Source organism: Erithacus rubecula (genome assembly GCF_903797595.1).
Source record: "Erithacus rubecula genome assembly, chromosome: 14".
NCBI classification, from domain to species: domain Eukaryota; kingdom Metazoa; phylum Chordata; class Aves; order Passeriformes; family Muscicapidae; genus Erithacus; species Erithacus rubecula.
Genome location: NC_136666.1, coordinates 12,112,845 through 12,133,361, shown reverse-complemented (window position 1 = coordinate 12,133,361; position 20,517 = coordinate 12,112,845). Strand labels below are relative to the sequence as shown.

Genomic DNA, 20,517 nt, shown 5'->3' with positions numbered 1-20,517 from the left:
ATAAAGTTTTGCCGAAATAGCAATTTTTCTTTTGAAAGTGTAATTCATAATTCTTCTAAAATGACTCAAAAGTTTTGAGTGCTTCTTAAAGGGTGCTTGATGCAAGAAAGGATGGTGAATGCACACCTTTCTCTCAAATACTTTTATTTACTGACAGCTGGCATTCCAAAATCACTAGCCACTTATGAAACCTGTCCACTCAAGTTCATTTCAGTCTAATGACAGAAAGTAGAATCAGTTGCAGGAGTTTAAGCATTATCTGGACTTCAGAGTAAATACAAATCAATAATGTGCAATTAACACATTTCAGTACTATGTTTCTTATATACTCAAAATTCTCTTAAAGGAATGGAGACATCTATGCTCATTATATTAAAAATTAAAAAAATACTATCCAATCACAGTGAAAAAATAGCACAATTCCATAATCACACACTGCAAATCTCCACACTAATATCTAGCACCTTCTGTACCCCCAAGTTAGGATGACTAACTACTAGAGAAGATAAAATGTTTGTCCTTCTGTAACATATGCAACCATAGGGCTGAGTTCAGAGCACAATGCAGCAGTCTTCACACAACAGTGTCAAACTCCCACTTGTGTTAAATACAGTTCATCTGAGTAGGTAGAAATGTGTTGAACCTTCCAGTCATATACACTTTTTGGTCAAAAGATCCACAAAGAAACATGTGCCTCAAGCACTAATAAAGCAATATATCACTTAGAAAGTACTTTTAATGTTTTCATGTTTAATGTTAGATGTACCTTCAAATCTGAAATGTTAAAGATGAAAACATGAAAAAGACTATAAAAGTTGCAGGGCCAATATTTAAATTTCTCTGGTTGGGAGAAAGCACCCCTATTTGCATTTGTTGTGAATACTGCTACTTGCATGCTCAAGGCAAAAGAGACAGTAAATTCATTACAAACTTTTAAACCAAGCTGGTCCCCCAAAAGTAGACTCTCCCCTTTCTACTTTCAGAAGAAAGTTTTAGAAGTTCTTACCATCACATTTTTGTGTTACTTCATTAAACTTGTGTCCAGCTGGGCATTTGCACTCAAAAGATCCAACAGTATTAATGCAATTTCCCCCTTGACAGATCCCAGGGATGGCTTGGCATTCATCCACATCTATGATATAAAAAAGGAAAACACACCCACTTTTATTTCATTTCTCAAGAACAGCCATAATAATTTGTCTACACAGAAATTAAATATGCCTAAATCCATTCTTCACCCATCACAATATTATGATACTTGCTTGGGAAGACAGACAGTAATTTTGTAATTACTCTATGCAAAGAATGATTAAGTACAGTACTCTAAATATTTTCTGCAAGAAATCACATGGTTATTATTGTTACAGACATTAAATATCTAACTGCTATTGCTTTGTTTTTCCAAAACATCTGGGGAATGGTGTGCAGAAAACATAGCCTGCCAGAACTCAAGTTTCTTTGAAGTGTCTAAAGTTGGTCACCCAAAATCACTTGCCCCCTCAAAAATCTTGGCAACTCCAAACAGTGCTCAGGCCACCAGCATGGAGGAGCAGTTGCAGGGTGCATGGAGTGCCTCACAGAGAGGCCCAGCAACTGCAGAGTCATTGCTGATGGAAATTATTAACTTGACACTCCAGCAAGATCAGCACCAATGACAGAGTGTGGTTAGGATTAGACTCAAAAAGTTTCATACCCATAATTAACGTCTCAGGAGGAATTATTAATGACCTGCTTAGACATATATAAATTTGAGGGGGTTTTCTCTTTTATTTTTCTTTCTTTGCTTCTCATTTTTTCACTGAGGAAAATGAAATGACAAAGATGATATCACAGGCTAGGTAGTAAGCTCAAGACAAACATTTTCAAGAGGCCCCAGTTTCTGGCCTCACAATTATTCTAGCACAACAACATGTGTCGTCACTTAGCTGCAGAAGTGTTGCTATGGCTTAATAACAGCTACAGAGAAGAGGCTAAAGGAGGTGGAGGAGTGGCACTGCAATAGGACACTGGGGAAGTCTGGCTCACATTCCTAGAGGCTACCCTGTCTCTGCTGCTCAGGAATTCCTTCAGGAGCATTCCACTCCCCAATCCAATTGTTCATGCTTTCCTCATCTCCTAAGTTACTGCTGCTAAAAATTGGTTGCTTGAGTTTTTGGGCTTCACATTGACACAGGTTTCGATGCAGGGACACAAGCTGAAGGAGATGATGCCTTCAAAACTCTATAAATCCCAGAGAAACAGCTGTAGTGTGTCTTGAAGCTTGAAAAGTGAAGTATTATGTCTGTACAAAAGGCTAAGAGGCAATTTTCCTGGGAGCCCCAAGTAGGAATTCTCAGGAACACCAAGGAGCAGATCTGCAGCACATGGCAAAGGTTATGTTGAGATCCCCAGGTGAACAGATCCAGCTCAGGGGTGCAGCAGCAGTGGCAGAGCAGAGCTGTCCCTGAGGGAACTGCTGGGCTGGGAGGTGACAGAGCCAGCACAGCCTCAGCAGCCACACTGCAGCTGGAGCTCCAGCTACAGCAATGGGCTGTGCTTAGTAACAGCAATCAGACAGACTTCATGGCACTGTACTGACTTAAAAAAACCTCAAAAACTAAAGAAACAGAAGTCATGCCCCTGAGTCATGATGTCTGTTTCAAAATCCCATCTTTTCACTTTATTTCTCTTCTTTGTATCTTTAAAAATCTCAGCTGTGATATTAATTTAACTTTCAGCCAAAGTCAAACTTTGGGCAGTGATATTCTATTTACTTTTGAAAATAACTTTGCCCTCACTATTTCTTCACTTTTTTACTTCTCCATACAATAATAATGATTCCTTTTTCTCTCCAGAGAACCTGGATTTTATTTAACCTGTTTTCCTTTATTCAGATTGAATATGGATGTGAAATCCCTGAAATGTCTTCAGTCAGAATGGATGTTAACTGATTTCAAAAGGATTTAGTACAGTTACTTGAAAAATAAAGCTAATTCCATATGTAATTCCATGAAAGATCCATTGAAATTACAAACACAATACTTAAGAAGGGAAAACTGGAAAACACAAGTCAAACATACTCGGCCAAAACTCTGTTGGCACCAGATACAGATCAGCATCAATGTAGCTGCTTGCTAAGAAATGTGCAGTAAGCAGAAGTATCCTTATTCCAAACTGCACAAACCCACTGGAGAGTTCACTGCAGCTTTCCCATGACACAAATAAGAGGGATAAAACTAGGTGTGGCATAAATTCAGGGGTGTGGGCCACATATTTATGTACATAATGTTTCAAAAGTGTCCCGAACCTCAGTTCACAGATTCCTGCACAGTTGAGTCCTGACCTTTACAGTGAGAGGGGGAACAGAATCACTGAGGTCAAAATATGGGCACATTATGCAGTGCACACAAATGTGTTGTCCATCTTGAAGTTCATCATGTCTGTCTGCAGGCACCAGCCATGACTTGGTCTGTCACTGAGGATATCTACATTTTTAATGCAGTGGAATGCCTTGAAGTCCTTTCATAGGAATTTCATGATTATATAAAATTACTAATAGATTTATAATCTCTATCTTCCCTATTTTCAAAAATATTGTAACTTATTAGAAAATGTTAGACAGATTAGAATAAACTAGCCTCAAAGATATGGTGCTGGGAATGTATAATCCACATCAGTTTAATACATAGCTGCCCCTGTTAACTTTCTCCTGTTTCCTGTCAGACATCCAGACAATAAAAGAATTTATACAGCTGGAAGTATTAGAATAAAAGCCAAAAGCAGTGTAAGGACTTTCTATGGTAAGGCATGCTCTGAAAGAAGTAAGCAACATCTGGGTGGATTTTATGATTTGAAACAAATGCAGATACATTTCCAAAATTGAATAAAATATATAATAAGGCATTACAAATGGCACAACAGGCACTTTTCTCCAGGTCAAAGCAGTGTAGCTCAAGAGATAAGACATTCAAGATGAATCCAAACTACACAACTTTTAGCTAAAAAATCTCACGCCAGATAACTGGGGCATTATTGTTACAGATTGATATTTGCATTTTTTGAGTGCTCTCTGAAACAGAACAAATTTCTCCACAGAATGATCGAGTGGCACACTCAGAAAAACACCATTACAGCACCAAAGGAAAGCACTGCTGGCAGTGAGAAATTCATTAAGATGCTGGCTGCTCTCACATGACCTGAGTTACTACTGTACTCACTTGAAAATCAGGCACTCACTGAATCATGAAGTAATGCATCTGACAGTGTTTTTCCATTCTTCACACATATAGCTGAGAATGGCTTAGGACAGGTTATTCACAGCAGTGTAACTCAATTAAGATTAATCCAGTAACAATTTCAGCAGCTTTTGGGGAAGCTTTGCTGCTAACTTACCTTGACAGGCCCCGGTTCGGATGTTTGGAATGAAGCCCCGGCGGCAGGGATGCGGCTGGGCAGGACACATTTCACAGGGATGGCCCCACGCTCTCCCAACAGTTGCACAGCACAGGGTTTTTGTGCAGACAATCCCACTGAGCTGGCCCTGGCACATCTGGTTGGTCACCAAAGTGAAGCAAGGGCCGGTCCTGTAATCTGTGCCAAAAATAGGAAACCTGATTAGCATCACAATAAAAACACACCCCCAAATTCTTAATAAAGCAAAACAACAGCACATTTTGGCAATTCTTTTTACACAAATTGCCCACCAATTTATGTTCTGCAGAAGATTTTTTTTCTCTCTAATTCAAGTCCACTGAAAACAAACTGTGACTATTTTGCCAGCAATGTTATATCTGTATGTCCCCTTTGATGCTTCGTTTAATCCCTCATAATATTCTTCCCAGGGATTTTTCATCAGTTTCTTTTAAATATTCAGTGCATTATTTAAAAGAATACTGATGAAAGAGTTAGGACATGTTTATTTCCACAAGTTGGATGGTTGTTCTCAAATAAGGCTCAAGGGAAGCGAATAGAGACTACAGGAAGTTTTCTATCCAGGTATATGGTGTACCAGATATGTGGGCAAGCTTTGCCCACAGCTGAATGGAGGGCATGTGGAACACATCTGCTTTGATTTGTTGATGCTACAACAGGCTACAGCCAACAGAAAGAACCAAACTAAGATGTTAATAAAAAACTAGTAGGCTTCATTCTGTTCCATCCTCCAAGGGCAAAAACCAGTGGTACTGGTACTGCTGTCTCCTATACATCTGGGCTATGCATTCCAGTCAATTCTTCACAAGCAACTCTAAAATGCTTTTTTTTTTTGTTATGGTGCACCAGGGCGAAGTCCAGCATCCTATAAGCACAGCCAGCAAATGATGAACCTGTTGTTTGTTTGTACTGAAGTAGTCACCAGATACCTCAGCCAAAGTCAGTAAGTAATCCACACTGCCTTAGAGTCATGTCATTATAAATTCCTCCAATTTTCATGCCACATCCAAAATTTGTTAGCAATAATATGTTTTCACTAAACCATTGTTAAAAAGTGTTAAATAGGGCAGAAATGAGAATGGATGTATTTCCCATTTGCTCTATATCCCCACACCAGATGCACCCTGAAGCCTATCATTTAATTCATGTTCATGCTAACCAGAGATGCTGTGTATATATGCTGTAATTCCGATAATTAATCAAGGCCATTCTGATACAATTAATAAAATGGCTTACAGAAATCCTGTAAGGTAAACAATAATGTTATATTGCTACTGTTATCTTCATCAATTAACATCGATGGTATCAAAGGAATAATGAGTTAGAACAAAGGACGTTTCTCTGATGAACTCCTACTAAATTACACTAAATACCATTTAATCTTCATTAACTATGTATCACTCCAATAACTGCTATTCTATCTTTTGTCTGTTTAACACACCTATAATCATTCAGATAATCTCTCTTCCTTTTACAATACTGAATCAACCACAATTTTCTTTCAGCTTCTGGAAATTTATCTTGTATTTCTAGCTCTGTGAAGAATTAACCTGTGAGAACACATTAGCTATTTTCAGGTTCCCTAGTTAGCTGGACTAGCTGTATAAAAATATGTAAATCCAATTCCTGCTATTTAATTTCAGCTTTAAAGGCTACCAGTTTTCAGGTATAAAATTCCTGTCCTATACCCTCCAAAGAGTACAACTACATTTACCAAACACTTCTGGCATCCTTCTCTAGCAATTCCATCAGCTTCATCATTAAATGAGTCAGAATCTTTGACAGCATCTCTCTCGCCCTTGCTTATTTAATTCCTTATTATCATCTTAACTTTCTTTGGCTTGGTATTTCTTATTGTGTCCCTTCATTTCCCGTATGAATTTTCTACGCTGCAGCTTCCATTAAGTTTTTCCCTATTTTAAAGCTTTTTTGTAACTGCTTTAATTTTCTCTGGCTTGTTTTGTTTTTGTCAAAGCCAACATTGCCTTCTTTTTCATTTCTCATTCTAGAAATGTAGTTCTGGAAGCATACAGTATAAACCCAAATATTACCAGCTTTATCTTATTCCTTCAACATAGAAATTAATACAAATAAATCATGATCAATTATACCTATCAAATGAAAAAAATTATTTCCCAGATCAATCCTTCATCCTTGACCAAAATAAGAATATTTTTTACTCTATGCAAAACTCCCAATGTTGTAACTCCTTAAAACAAGAGACAACAATTTCGTTAGAAATGCCATAGTTTTGTGTTGGCAACAGGAAATCATCTGAGTACCTCCCCAGAATGAAATCCCCCATTGTAGATTGTCCCTCTGCTGTTTATATATAGATGGGTTAAAAGGAGTCATTTTGTTCTCCGTCGCAGCGGGAGCACGCGTCAGACAGTAGTGAATAACCCATCTTGTGTTTTATGGTAGGATATGAATGGATCAGCATTTACAATTGTTTGCTTTCAAGCTATAAATGACTTAGCAGTGCCTAATATGTCTTAGAAATATGGTGAACCCAATGAAGTTAACTCCACAATCATGCAAATCTTTCCACAACATCTCAGTAGCAAGACTTGGGTCAAATATGCACTCAAAACCAAGCAAGTCCAGCTCCTATTTGTTATTATTCAAGTACATGGCACTTTAGATGGCGAATTACAAACTCTATTTTCACCAAATATTTTGCCTTGATAAATTTTATTCTTAATACTCAGTTTTCTTCTAAATCCAGGTTTCCTTTTATATTCTCAAATACAGTCTTCCATATTTTCACAAGTAAGATTTCTTCTTCTCTGTTCTTAATGGAAAATTCTAAAAGCCACACAATCCCTATGAAAAAGATCATTTGAATGTACACACCAGCCTAAGGCCAAAGAGAAATCCACACATCAATCCATTTTTTTATACAGAGGCCAAATAAGAAGAACTCTTAAATTTAAATGTTTTAAATAGTGAGTTTAAGATTTATTTAATTATTACAAGATGAAGACCTATGAGTGGAAAATGAGATTCTACTAACACGGTCACAAAATGAAAAGAGGATGCGAACTTAAAACCCCAATTCTTATTTTGTCGCATGGAAGTTTCTACACATTCATGTCATTTGTGATTATTCAAATTACTTCAATAAGAAAAGCTCAAACACAAGATACCCGTACCAGTCAGGAGCTGGAAAGAGAGAAAGAAGGAAAATATACCCAGAAAAGCTATTGCACAATTTGTATAGGTTGTTGTTTTTTCTCAGGGATAACTTCAATTTACTGAAGAATGTTGAGACTTGAAATTATTTTAGCAAAATTATTTAGGATGTGCGACTGGTAATTCAAATATTTTGAGTATTTTCTAATGCAAATTTCAGCACATACAAGTGGCCTTCAGTAAGGCAGTAGCCACCATGATCTAAAAATGTTTTCTGCTTCTTCACATACTTCTTAGCTATTTTGATAAGGAATAATTACACAGGGATCTTCGGACAACTCAGAAGATGGTAGAAACTGTAAAACTACATTAAGTTTACATATTGTCAAAAAGAGCAAGAGGGCATCAGTTTACACCACACAATGATTCAGCTTATTGTTTCCACAGGAAAGAACCAAGTTGCATTTTGATCTAGAGCTCATTCCTGTTTCAGTCAGAATCATCAAATAATTTTAGCTATCTTCTGAAAAGATCCTTTATATTCCCAAAAGCAGCAGATAGGCTGCAGAAATATTCAGTCCTGGCAGGTTTTGATCAAAACCAAGAATGGTAATAAATAACAATAATTGTTCCAAGTAATTCTGGACAGCACCAAAGAGACTGCAAGCACCAGTGCAGGACTTCTGACACCAGACACACATCTTAAGCTCCTAGTTCACAATAACTTCTGCTTAGTTTCAAGCACAATACAGTTTTAAACATAAAAATAAAGTTTAAAAGCGTTGCAAACTAATGGAACCCGGATTAAACAATTATGCTTGTGCAAGGAGGCTGGATAAAATTTGGACCCTCTATCCTTTAGGACTCACTATAAATATCTTAAAAAGAATTCTTGATGTTTCAAATTAACAGCCTGATTTTTCAAACTGATAACCACCTGTTAAGGGAGGTTGACAGACTCCTTCATCTCTCTTAAAATAAATGAAAATTGAATGAGTGCAAAGGTCAAAGCATGAGACTGTAGCAAGCCAGCATTTATCTGATCATGATCAAGATCCCATTACGGAAAACAGGAAAATGTCATCTCTTGCCATCATAGAAAAATGGCAAATGATAAAATGAGCTGTGTTTTTCCAGCTCTCCACACAGAGCACACACAGAACCTTGGGCTGCAGCACTCCCTGAGCAGCAAACACAGCTCCTCCAAGCTGTTAGCACCTCACAGGGGGAAATTCAGCATGAATTCAGCATGCCCAAATACAGCCAAGACTGCTGTACAGCTGAAACCCCCCTCAGCAAGACAAACCAGCAACTTCCCCTTTCTTTAGTACGGGGGAAAGGGACAGGAAAGAAAGGAATATTCCATTATCACACAAATAATGAAAGAAAGGTCAGAAAGAGCTCTAAGGCAAGTACCTTAAAGCTGATCATTAGTACAACTTATTTTCCTGCCTAGCAGCACTTCTGTTTCTGCTGTTTGGAGGCTTGTTTGGGTTCTTTCACCAGATGGGGATAAAAGAGGGACATTGGAAGAGAGACTGCAATGGGCAGAAACACCATCTCATCTCTGCACAGCAGCTCAGCACTGCCCAGGTGTGAACCACTGCACTTGGCAGCCTGTGCCACTGGTCAGCCACTGCTCAGGAAAGGGAGTCACAGTCACTTGTACCTGAGAATGCTCCTTTGGAACCTGATCCCACACAGCCAAAGAGTACACAAACAACTATACTGTCAATGGAAAAACACAGCATCCATCACTACACATTTCATTGTACTTCAGTCATTTCACTCTCTTCAGAGAAGGTAGCAGTATGCTTGAAGATGATGGAGAAAACCACAATGTGCCTCATTTCAGAAGGCAGGATGTGCTGTGCCTGAAATGAGAATTTCTGCAGTGCAATTCAAAGAATTGCAGAGAATCATGGCACTGACAGAACAAAGCTGGCTGTAGCAGAGAGCATCACCACAGCACAGTTACAGAACACAAAGGTTTAACACTTCAGGCTTAATTTCAAAATCAAAGTGATTCTCGGTATTTTCAGGCATACTAAAATCTGATAAGGACAGAGAGAAGAAACAGAAGGCTCTACATACATAAAAACTTAAAGCAAACCTCTGTGTGTCACTGCACAAAGGAAATGGGGAAAAGCAACGAGCATGTAACTTCATCTTCACTTGCAAAATTTTCCTGTCAGTTGCTTGAAATTATACTTGAAATTATACTGATCATGAAATGATATTTTGCATGCAAGACCTTATGGCTTTTAACTGCTGGTCAAAAAACTGAATGACCATGCTCAGGGATGACCATGGGGTAACTATCTTTACTTCCATTTTTCTAATAGGGGACACGCCTCACATCTCAATTCTCAGACCAAATCAAGACCAGACCCCGACGCATTTCCAAGTTAGTTCAATAAACTGACTTCCAACTATTTAAAAACTCAGACACAATAATGCTCTGTCCACAGGTGACACTGAAAGGCCAGTTGATAAATGCATCCAATCACAACACACTTTTCTTTCCACACAGGCCATTTCCTTAAATAATTACTCACTGTTAAGCACTCCCTGTCCTCTCCTCCCCCCAGCCAGACACCATTACTCACCCCAGTCAGATCCCAATGTGTCATCATTGGAAAGTACATGGCAAAGATATCAGAGAGTGTTCAGAAGGAAAGAAAACAAAACTCTGTAAATATTTAAAAACTTATTTCCTATGATGTCTGACACTTCTCACCAATGAGGTTTGGTAGGTTTGGATGTGGTGTGTGAAGAAATTATCACCATGCCACTTCTGTCTGCTCCCTTCCAGTGCCAGAGATGGTTTCACATATAAGCAAGACCATTTCCCAGCTGCTTCAGTGCACAGTGCTGCACAGAGCTCAAATAGCTGAGATTTAACACTGGCTTGTGCTAAGATGTCACTGGAACCAGGGACTCAGAGTGCAACCATTCAGGCACAGTTTCTGGCAGGGATATAAACCTGGCTGAAGAAATGTCTCAAACTACTACAGCTGTGCTGCAAACAGATCACAGCTCCAAGTTGCTTCTCATTATTTTCACAATAGTAAAAAAATCCATGGAAGCATATCTAACACTGGTACCATAACTCTTCTGTATTAGGCAGCCAGAAGGTTAGTTACTGCCTCCTATAATGCAGTCCCAGGAATATTACCCTTTAATTCATAAATCTGATGAGCCCATTTCTTCATGTCTTCCTCACCTTTGCTTGTTGCAAATTGTTCTCATATATTGACTCGCTGGCACACTTCAGCCTAAATTTATTTTCCATTCTGTAAGCTGCTTCACAAATCTATTTCTGCACAGATGATCTGTTTAACATGTCTATCTAGCAAATATTATCTAGTCTTCCTAGGATACTGGTTAAAGAACAGGACTTTGAATGAATAGCTTACTAACAAGATGAGACTAACATTATCCCTTACATTTGATGCACAGAACAATTCAGGCTGACTATTTTATAAAGTATGTTGGCAATCTATTTTCCAGAACAAATATACAACTTTTTTCATGCCAATTTTGTTCTTGCAACTGACCCAGTTCTCAAAGTCTGTAGCTGAAAAGTAATAACATTACAGTAATAAAATAAAAAAATAGTGTTCAAAAATTATTATTACAGAATTGGAGTGATTTGTTGCTCACATTTTAATCCAACACGCAGACTAAGCATTTCACCAAAATCAAAGCCTTAGATCTGTTGTTCCCAATTATGTGCAGCAGCAATCCAAATACAGAAAATTGTTACCACATTTTATTCTTTTCCATGATGAAGAAAACAGTAAGCAATGCAGCTGAATGTAGAATAATTTCTCATTTCTGAATAGTCAGTTACCTTACAAACTCTAGCCTACCCTACTTTGCTGTATAAGCTGCAAAAGACCATGTCTTTGCAGACTTTAATTTTTCCAATTTCTTTCACAGGCTAGCAACAACTAAATAAAATTCTGACTTGATTTTCATCTCCCATTTTGGTAAAAAGTAACTAGCTTTGGTGACATTTATTGTCAAGGCCAGATGATTATTAAGGAGAATGGATCCTACTACAGAACTTTGCAAGTTTCACTTAAAAAGAACAAGTTGGCTGAAGTTTATCACTATTTTTTCAAAAGTGTTCTTAGGAGTGCCATGTTATAGAAACTCTCTTTACATACCACTAAGTATTAACTATGAGCTAGCAAGGTAAAGACAAAGTTAGTAGATGAGCTCTGGGTATTTTTTTTCCCTTTGGCTTCAGAAGACACTGACTAAAGTAACTAAGAAGAAGTTATGCAAACTGTATAAGAAAAATAGATCCTAATGACTTAGAGAATATTATATGGAGTGGCATCCAAAGAGAGGGAAAACACTTTCAGACAACGCAATGCATACACTTTAAAGAGATACTGCTCACATTTAAAAAGGAGATGCAGTGGTACAATACACTAGAAATAACCTTTTCTTTTCTAAAATATACATGCACCTCTGCAGTGCCATGAAACAGGAAGCAATTGCAGAGAACTGGAATGAAACTCAGTCCAGAACTGAAAACCAGTTATAAATAAAAAGGGGAGGTGGGAGAGAGAAAGGGAAACAATTTTCAGTGCTCAATCTTAGTGAAACACAGCAGGAGTAAACATACAGCAAGAACAGAGAGAAGTCAACCTGCTTTCAATGTGGGAAGGCAGAAAATGTAATAATGATGGTTTGGGTGTTGCAATGATATGTTAATGATACATACACAAATAGCTTTTGTGGTCCTAACAGAACTCTGAACTTCTGAAGTCCTGGCAGCTTTTTAACAAGGTTATCAGAACAATCAGTATCTTACTCCTTTATAACAGAAATCATCAAATTTGTCTGAAGCAAGCTCCCTTTTCCCCATAATCCAAAAAGAGCATCAACTCCTGAGAAATTCTAACAGTGGAAACCTTCCACTGAATGAAAGGAAAGGGCAAACAGATTTTATCCCTGTAAAAATTCTCCACATGGCACACAGCTCACTGGCTAAATTTCTTCAACCAGACACTCACACAGGTTTTTGTATTCTCATATACATGTACTTCTGTGATAAGATTTTAGTGATGACAGACTTTAGTGATTTGATGTGATTTTTTTTTTTTTACTAGCCTAAAGACTTTGGAATAACCAATACTGTTTTTCTTGCATAAGGCTGTAACACAGAGCTTCATATTTTATGAAAAATATTTGAAAAACAGTGACAACACAGAGTACTTGATTTTTACAGAAATATTTTAACAATTATTTCATTTCATGGTTGCACAATAACCCACCAAAAAATCTCAAGAAATGTTAGAAATGTAAATAATGTATAAAAATTGCTTCAGACACTAATACCTCACCTCTAACTCTATGGTGAAACACATCAACTACTTAATTGAAATACCATGCAACTCTCTGTGTTACAGGATCAGATTCCTTCCTCAACAAAACTGTGGCATCACTCTGTGTGTACACCAGTGTAATCATGACCAGAATCTGGATCATTTTGCATAACCACATATATGGGATTTGCATTAAGACTGTGGTCCAAAAATAAACACAGCAGTAACGTGCACTATTTAACTCTGAATGAGCCTGAGGTCTCTCTGTTGAAATGTTACAGAATACATGCCATAACTCTAGAATTATTATATGTATTCAATTTCTATTACTAGAAGTTAAAAACCAAGAAGGCAAATGATCCAATCTTGATTCACAAGATTGAACTAAGGAAGTGTAATTTAATTAAATATATATTATATCCACCAATATCAAATGCATGAGATGCTAATATGTGTGTTTCACTACTCATTATTGTTTAAGGCCTTCTGTCATTCCTGTCTTCATTGATCTCTTGGTTGAAGGAACCTTCTCTTTGCTAAGATGCTGGATGTCCCCCAGAGTCAGTAAATGACCAGCCTCAAGTGACTGAGGACCATCACATTTTTTATCTAAGATTACAGAAAATATTTATGACAATTGTCAATTAAACTCTTTGTAAAACCACATCAAAACTCTGATTTTCCCAAGCAGTGAGAGAGTACAGGATAATAAGTACCTTAAAACAGGAAGGATGGGGAAGGGAAGGAATAAGAATCCACAGACAATTCTTAAACTGAGGGTCAAGTTCTCTTCTTACTTGCATATGCAGCAGTAAAGAAGAGCAAAAGGTCTTTACTGACTCCAGTTAGTGATGTAATAAAGAGCACTCCTTGGTACTTTAACTTAAGGTATTAGTCAAGGACAACTGGAAGTCTTTCTAAAAGACTTGGAATTAACATTAATATTTTGATAAATATGGGAAAGGTTTCATGCATTTACTGAAAGTGTAAGCAACTCCACATTCCTAACATATTGTTTAACACTTTTAAAGTTTTTAATAGCATCTGTGCTGATGCCTTTGGCCTTTTCTCTCTCATCACACTTGATCTGTATACACTATTTTAGTCTAACAGGTATTGTAAATCTATTTTTACCTTGGCACTGGAAACTGGCATCTCTTCTACTTGTTGAAGGGAATGTCAGGTCCTAAGATTTCATTTGCCTCCACATGTGGGACAAATCATTAAACCTTGGAAACAGTCACCATCCTGAGTGTCTTCAACAGGAACATTCAAGATCCAAGACTACAATCCTAGCACATTTTATTTTCCCTCTCTGTTAGATAAAACTTCTAGGTTTTGTGGGTGCCTAGACATGACATCCAGCATGAAGCCACGTCTCAGTTAAAAGGGAAAGGTTTGACTCACTGACTCTGATGAGAGAATAATTGCTCAGTGGGAGAATCCCACTGCTTTTGACTGCATGAACACTCCCTCACATAGAAAACAGACAGTGTTTGGGGGGTGTTGGGGAGGAGAGACCCACCCAGCTTCAAAGGCCTCTTGTCAAAAGCTGGGCCATACTGGTTCTACCAAAGGTGACACATTCCAGTTGTATTTTACTGATTATGTGCTTACAAGGAATAGCATCACAATCCTGGAAACTGTCGTGTGTACTGAATGGTCCATTATGCTGATCACCACCTTGAATAATTTCTCATCATTTTCTGTAGAAAACAAGGTTTCTCTCACCTTTATGTCGCATAAAACCCATCAAGGCTGATTTTTTTCCCATGATAATCATTGAAATTTACCTGTGTAAGCATCTAGTATTAATGTTTTAGTATTAGTATTAGTTTCAAATAATTTAGTTTTTCAATTTTTAGTTTTTCAAATTATTTAGTTTTAGTATTAGTTTCAAATAATGGAGGTCATAAAGTGGTGCTCCAGAACATACATGAGAGCCAGTGAGAACTAGATAAGTAATTTTTATTTGGGGGATGTGGGAGAAAGAAATCAGGGGTTCAGCAAACAATCCAGGCATCTGTGAATAACTAACTAGTGTACTGAGGAGAACAAACAATCTCTGGCCTGTTCTTTGCAGACTACCACACACTAATGCTGATTTCATGCCCAAAATGGGAGATCCCAGTTGAAGAAGGGGGATGGTTATGTATGTACATATATTCACTCATACTTGCACTTCTTTTATCCTCTTCCATTCAGGGTACAGATTCAAGCTGAAGTTTTGTTACATTCTGGCTACACAGAGATGCTCCAAAAGATAAGCAAATACTCAACATAATAGGAATCACTCAGATTTAGGTCAGCAAACTGCAAGCCTCACTAACTCCCAACACAGGAATACTTAACCTTTGCATAACAGTGGAGCGTTAGCCTGTCATGCGAGCCCAGGCTCCCTCTCTGAGCTTGCCCTGCATGGGGCAGCACCCTGCACAGCCCGGCCAGCCACGCATCGCTGCTAATGCAGCACGATGGATGAGCAGCACTGGAATCTAAAACACATCCAAATCACACTGCCACACACAACAGAAGTCCTTTAAACACATTTCCCGTTCTTAGAAATCATTAAAATGCATTGAACTTAAGTACAGTCTTTATAAATTTAACTATTGATAAAATAATAATTTATGTAAATTTTACAAAGCCCTTGCAGGCTTTGCTTCTGTTTACAGATAAAACTACCCGCAGAAACTGCTGCTGATCCAGATGCCTGTCTAATACATAATACTTCACAGCCTTGCAAAATGCTGTGTATTAAAGGTTGGAAACTGCTTTTTGGCCTACTTTCTACACTGACATACTGAAAAGGAGGGAGAGTCTTGTGGTTGAGACACTTGGCTGGGACTGAGATGACCTGGGTTCAGTTTCAGACTGTGCTACAGACTCCCAGTACATCCTTACACAAGTGACTTAATCTCCCTGTATATTAGCTCCCCACATGGAACGTGGGGCTGCCAATACTTCTGGATGCTGGTGGGGCTTTTTCCTCTTTAGACTACACAGGCTTTGGGAGGCAGACTTGCATGTTTGCTGAATGATAAAGGGAGCCTCAAGCTGAGATCTCTTGGCATTACTCTAATAAAATGAGAAAAGAACTTTCATGTAAAGTTTTTTGTGTTATCATTCTTCAAGTTGTATGGTTGGTTTAATTTTTTTTCTTTGTTGGAGGGGGAACTGTTGTGGTGCTTTATGAGGGTTTTTAATGTTCAATTAATTGTCAGTTTCTAGTAAAGAGAGAGGAATTTGCTCATCGAGGAGATTTTCTGTGCTGGGTGAGTGCAACAGCAGCAGAACACATTCCACAGAGGAACTCATGCACAATCAATTAGGTCGTCTAATTAATTTTCCAACTCAATAGATGCTATGAACTTTTTTTTTTTTCCAAAAATATATCTATACACATGTGTAACAGCAACTCAAAAACTTTTAAAATCTTAGATGAGAAGGACTGATGATATTCACTTGAAGGGGATGGGCTGCTGCATGGGAGCAATGTCCTCTCACATGGGATTCACATTTCTGTCATAAAAGTCGAAAACACACATGGGGGGCATAATAGGGTATTTTCTTATTGGCAATGTTGTGTAGTTACCATTAGGAATTGACTTGTTGATCAGTATTTAGAGTAATTTATGATATTAGGTTATCCTATAATTAGGGAGAATAAAAATTAGGGAGAAAAAGACACATTGAAAAAATAGGTTTGAATCAAATATGGACAAAAAATGTACATATTTACAGGCTTAACTACATATTACATCAAGTATGCTACAGCATCTAACAACAGGTATCTGTTTCTCTAGTCCTAACTCAGATAAAACTTTAATCAGCATCATCCATAACTGTGCTGAATAAGGACTCTGGAATGAAGATTGAAACAAACAAGCAGGGGAGAATGACCAGAAAAAATTTTGCCTTCTCTCACAGGGTCTTCTTACAGCAGCAAATTTTCAACTGCCATGAATTTTCTCTGCACTTCCTTTCCCACCATTGTGATCACCCAGAAGTCCTTATTCCACACTAACATAATGAAGTGTTTGTGGGACCAGAGTTATAATTGTGATGTCTGGATTAAAACAGTGAGTTGTGACATTTCTAAGAGTCCTAAGGGAGATGACAGTGAATTATAGAGAATACACAGATACTTGATAATCCACAGTTATGGGGGGGAAAGGCACAGAAGCACAATAAAGTGCTTCAGTTGGGCTTTTACTGTGGGTGTTTCTGTGAAAGAACAGACTAGATTTATAAAGAACTTATAAAAATATCCATAATAAATAAAAAGTGATAAACATTATAGTTTCTCCAACCTGTAACACACATCAGTGTTCTCTTAGTAACTGTTTCAAACAATGTGGCTGCTAGATCAGCTGAACAGACAGAAGAGAGAGGGCAAGCTCTGGAAAAGATATATACTGCTTGTAGGTAGGGAGAAGCCAGAGCAAAAAGCCTTCAGGGAACAAGTGTGAAGGAAACAAGGATACAAAGAAGCAAAAGAGCAGAGGGACGAAAAACAGGAAGGCAGCAAAGACGGAATGGATCAAAGCAAATCTAAGAAATGAGTGGGAGGCACATAGACAAGGAGAGATAAACAGTGGGAGCCAGCAGACACCATGTGTGAGAAGGGGAGAAAAGGAAAGGGAAGGAAGGAAAAGGCTGGCCAGCCCAGGAGCTTCACCAGCCGACCAGGAGAGGGAAGTTTGCCAGGACAGGCTGGCTAGCTAACTAGGTAAAAATGAGGGCCTGGGAGCCAAGCAGCAGAGAGCAGCCAGGCAGCCAAAGCCATCCTGGAGAGGAATCCATGCATGGAGCAGGGGGGCACAATCCCAGCTGCAGCAGGAGCTGGGTGACCACAGCAAGCACCACGCACGGCAGGGGAATGGCAGGAGCAGCACTCAGCCCTGTGCTCCCACAACAGCCCCGAGCACGACACAGAAAGATGCCTGAGAACATCCCAGAGACAGAGCGAGCACCTCACTGACACATCTGGCTATGCACTCTGAAACAGTATCCACTAGAAACATTGGGTGGCCAAATATGAATAAACAATGACTACACAAATTGCAGTATTAACCATCCATTTTCCCAAAGGCATTTTCCTCACATTTGTAGAGCTGTTATCCATATTTGTTTTCTATTTTGATACTTTCAAGATGACAAAGTACAAATTATGTAACCCAATATCATTTATAAAGTTTAATGTCATAATTCTAATTTTTTTAAAAAACAGACACCAGGCCAGTGATGAATGGAAATACAAGATAAAAAAAGGTGTTACAAACGACAGGAAGAATGGCCTAATCTTGCAGTGACAACATGCTTCTTATCTGTTCAATTAGGCAGTCCCTATCTATCCATCTCAAATAAATAAAATTAACTGTATCGCATATGAAAAACATTGGAAGCTGTTACTAAAGGATTTCTACTAGATAGTAAAAAAAAAAACTTGTGCTATCTTCTGAAATATTTTTTACAGTAAAAGAACAATAATTGAACAATAGAGTGTATTAGAATAAACTCTGACAAGGTCTGTGTTGCTAACTTCAGAGCTAAAATTTATTTTTTAAAAAAAGAGCAACAAGGTGTGTGTGTGCATGTGTATATATATATATATGAAAATTATTTCTAAGAAGAACAAGATTCATTTCACAGTCAAAACAGACTGTTAAGTGCATCCTGTTCATTTCTTTTCTTCCCAACAAGCCTTCCCAGTGTAACCCAGCATCAAACCAGGTATTTAAATTATCAGGTGATCCTGTCAAGGAATCAGGACTCAGAGAAAGAACAGCAGTGAGGTAACCCAGGTGTAGGCACTGTCTCAATGTTTACCTTACCTTTCTAGATATAGGACCTGCTCCACACCACCAAAAATCCTGAGAATGTTTTTCCTTTTAACTTCACTGGGCTTTGAATAAAATCTCAAGCCATTAGGAAGACAGTGATTCAATAAATTCCCTTACCCTCAAGCCAAGTGATTCACAGCTGAGACAGATGATACTTTAGGTGTTAGAAGTCAAATTCTGCACAGGACTAAGCATAAGAGAGCAGTACATGCCAGGCAGCACCTTGGGGTTCCCACAGCTGAGAAGGTAAGAAGGTAAGAGGAGGGAGGGGAAGGGAAACAGGAGGGAAGAGGGAGCACTCTTCTACTGCTGGGGGGGAAGCACTCTTCTACTTGTGAGGAGGAAGCATGCAGAGTGCAGCATAATGTAATTTAAAGTTCCTCTGCAAGAGCTCTGCAATCTGCCTAAGCTGCCATGTTTAGCAATTGCAGTACCAATTTAATTTTGTGCCTAAAAATATAGGAAATATTTTCTTTTAATTTTTTGTAGAATGGGTACATTTAGCTATCTAGGTGGCCATCAATACATATGTGATTCAGTTCCAGCAATGTTAGTGGAACAACAGACTGTTCTGCGTGGTGTCTAAAGTTTCAGCTGCTTGTAAACCAGCACTGTGGGAAAACTTTTAGGTGGCTTTAAAAAAATTCTTAGGAAACAGTAGAAAGCTCATAATTTAAGACACTTCAGTGGAAGAGAAAACTTCCTTCTGATTATCAGAAATATTTTGCACTATATCCAAAAAGCAAGTGGGATTTCCTCCAGAAATAATGTTTTTCATCCACACCATTCTTGTCAGGAAAGGGTCTGCATATCTGTTTTAATAATTAAGTTACTGGTTTCAACTACACTTGTGATAAATAAAATTCACAGGAGAAAAATGTTTTTAGAGCATCAAATAGTTTAGTCTTATAAAATAAAATAAGCTTGTGGTGGTTACTCTACCCTCACATAAGAACATTTTATTAGTGTGTGAATATACTATAAGCTTAAGTTATATATAGCCCACACGTTTGAAATGAGATAACCACTGGATTGGAACTCTTGCTTGGCAACATGCTGATCTCTTTCTTCCTCCTATTTCATTTAATTAGAAACTTGAAATTCGATCAGCAACTTTTAAACAGCTGATTAAAAGCCTTGTTCACAAAAGCAATCTTGGTTATTTTTCATGTGAGCATCAGGCTGCCTCTCTGCAGGGTAGCTGTGATCTCTATCTGTGATCAGATCTAATTCTGCTGTGATCTCATTCTGCTTTGAAAGAGCTGTAGAGAATCACTGGTATCATGGGCACTGCATCTGCACCTCTGCATCAACATCCCTCCACTGCAAACCACACACAATACTGACTACTTGAATAAAAACAACAAACATTTAAAAAAAGACACAAGGATACCATCTCATCAAAAAAAGGAAGGTCCAAAACTCTTTCACATCTGCTCCAATTTGAGCATAACCTAAATCCTACTAAAATGCAAACATCTCCTTTAGATTAAAAGGACTACTTATGCTTCCTCAGAGGCTATTGGAGGACACATATACAAACTTGTCTAGGCATTAATCAATGTTCATTAACACATTTGTATTCTAAAAGCACTTTAGAAATGAAAATATCACATGAAAGACTGTGTATTTGGCATGTAAGCCCAAAAGGAAAAGAACAGTATATTATAAAACTGAAAGAGGCTGTAGCAATTCTCTTTGCTGTTTACTTGAATATTTCTCACTCATCATCCTGAAGCCCCTAGCTGCAGTTCAATAAACACCATTCCATATCATGATAT

The 20,517-nt window shown here is 38.0% G+C and overlaps 1 protein-coding gene across 4 annotated transcripts in view; it reads right to left on the bottom strand.

The window, feature by feature from the left end:
- FBN1 (fibrillin 1) overlaps positions 1-20,517 on the bottom strand; it is a 144,206-nt gene that overhangs the window by 87,796 nt on the left and 35,893 nt on the right. For all 4 annotated transcript variants that reach the window (XM_079317997.1, XM_079317999.1, XM_079318000.1 and 1 more), the window contains 2 exons: positions 4,372-4,569; positions 1,007-1,132 (listed from right to left, as the gene is read on the bottom strand). In XM_079317997.1, the coding sequence (XP_079174123.1) occupies positions 1,007-1,132; positions 4,372-4,569 (324 nt within the window). The remainder of the gene's footprint in view (positions 1-1,006; positions 1,133-4,371; positions 4,570-20,517) is intronic.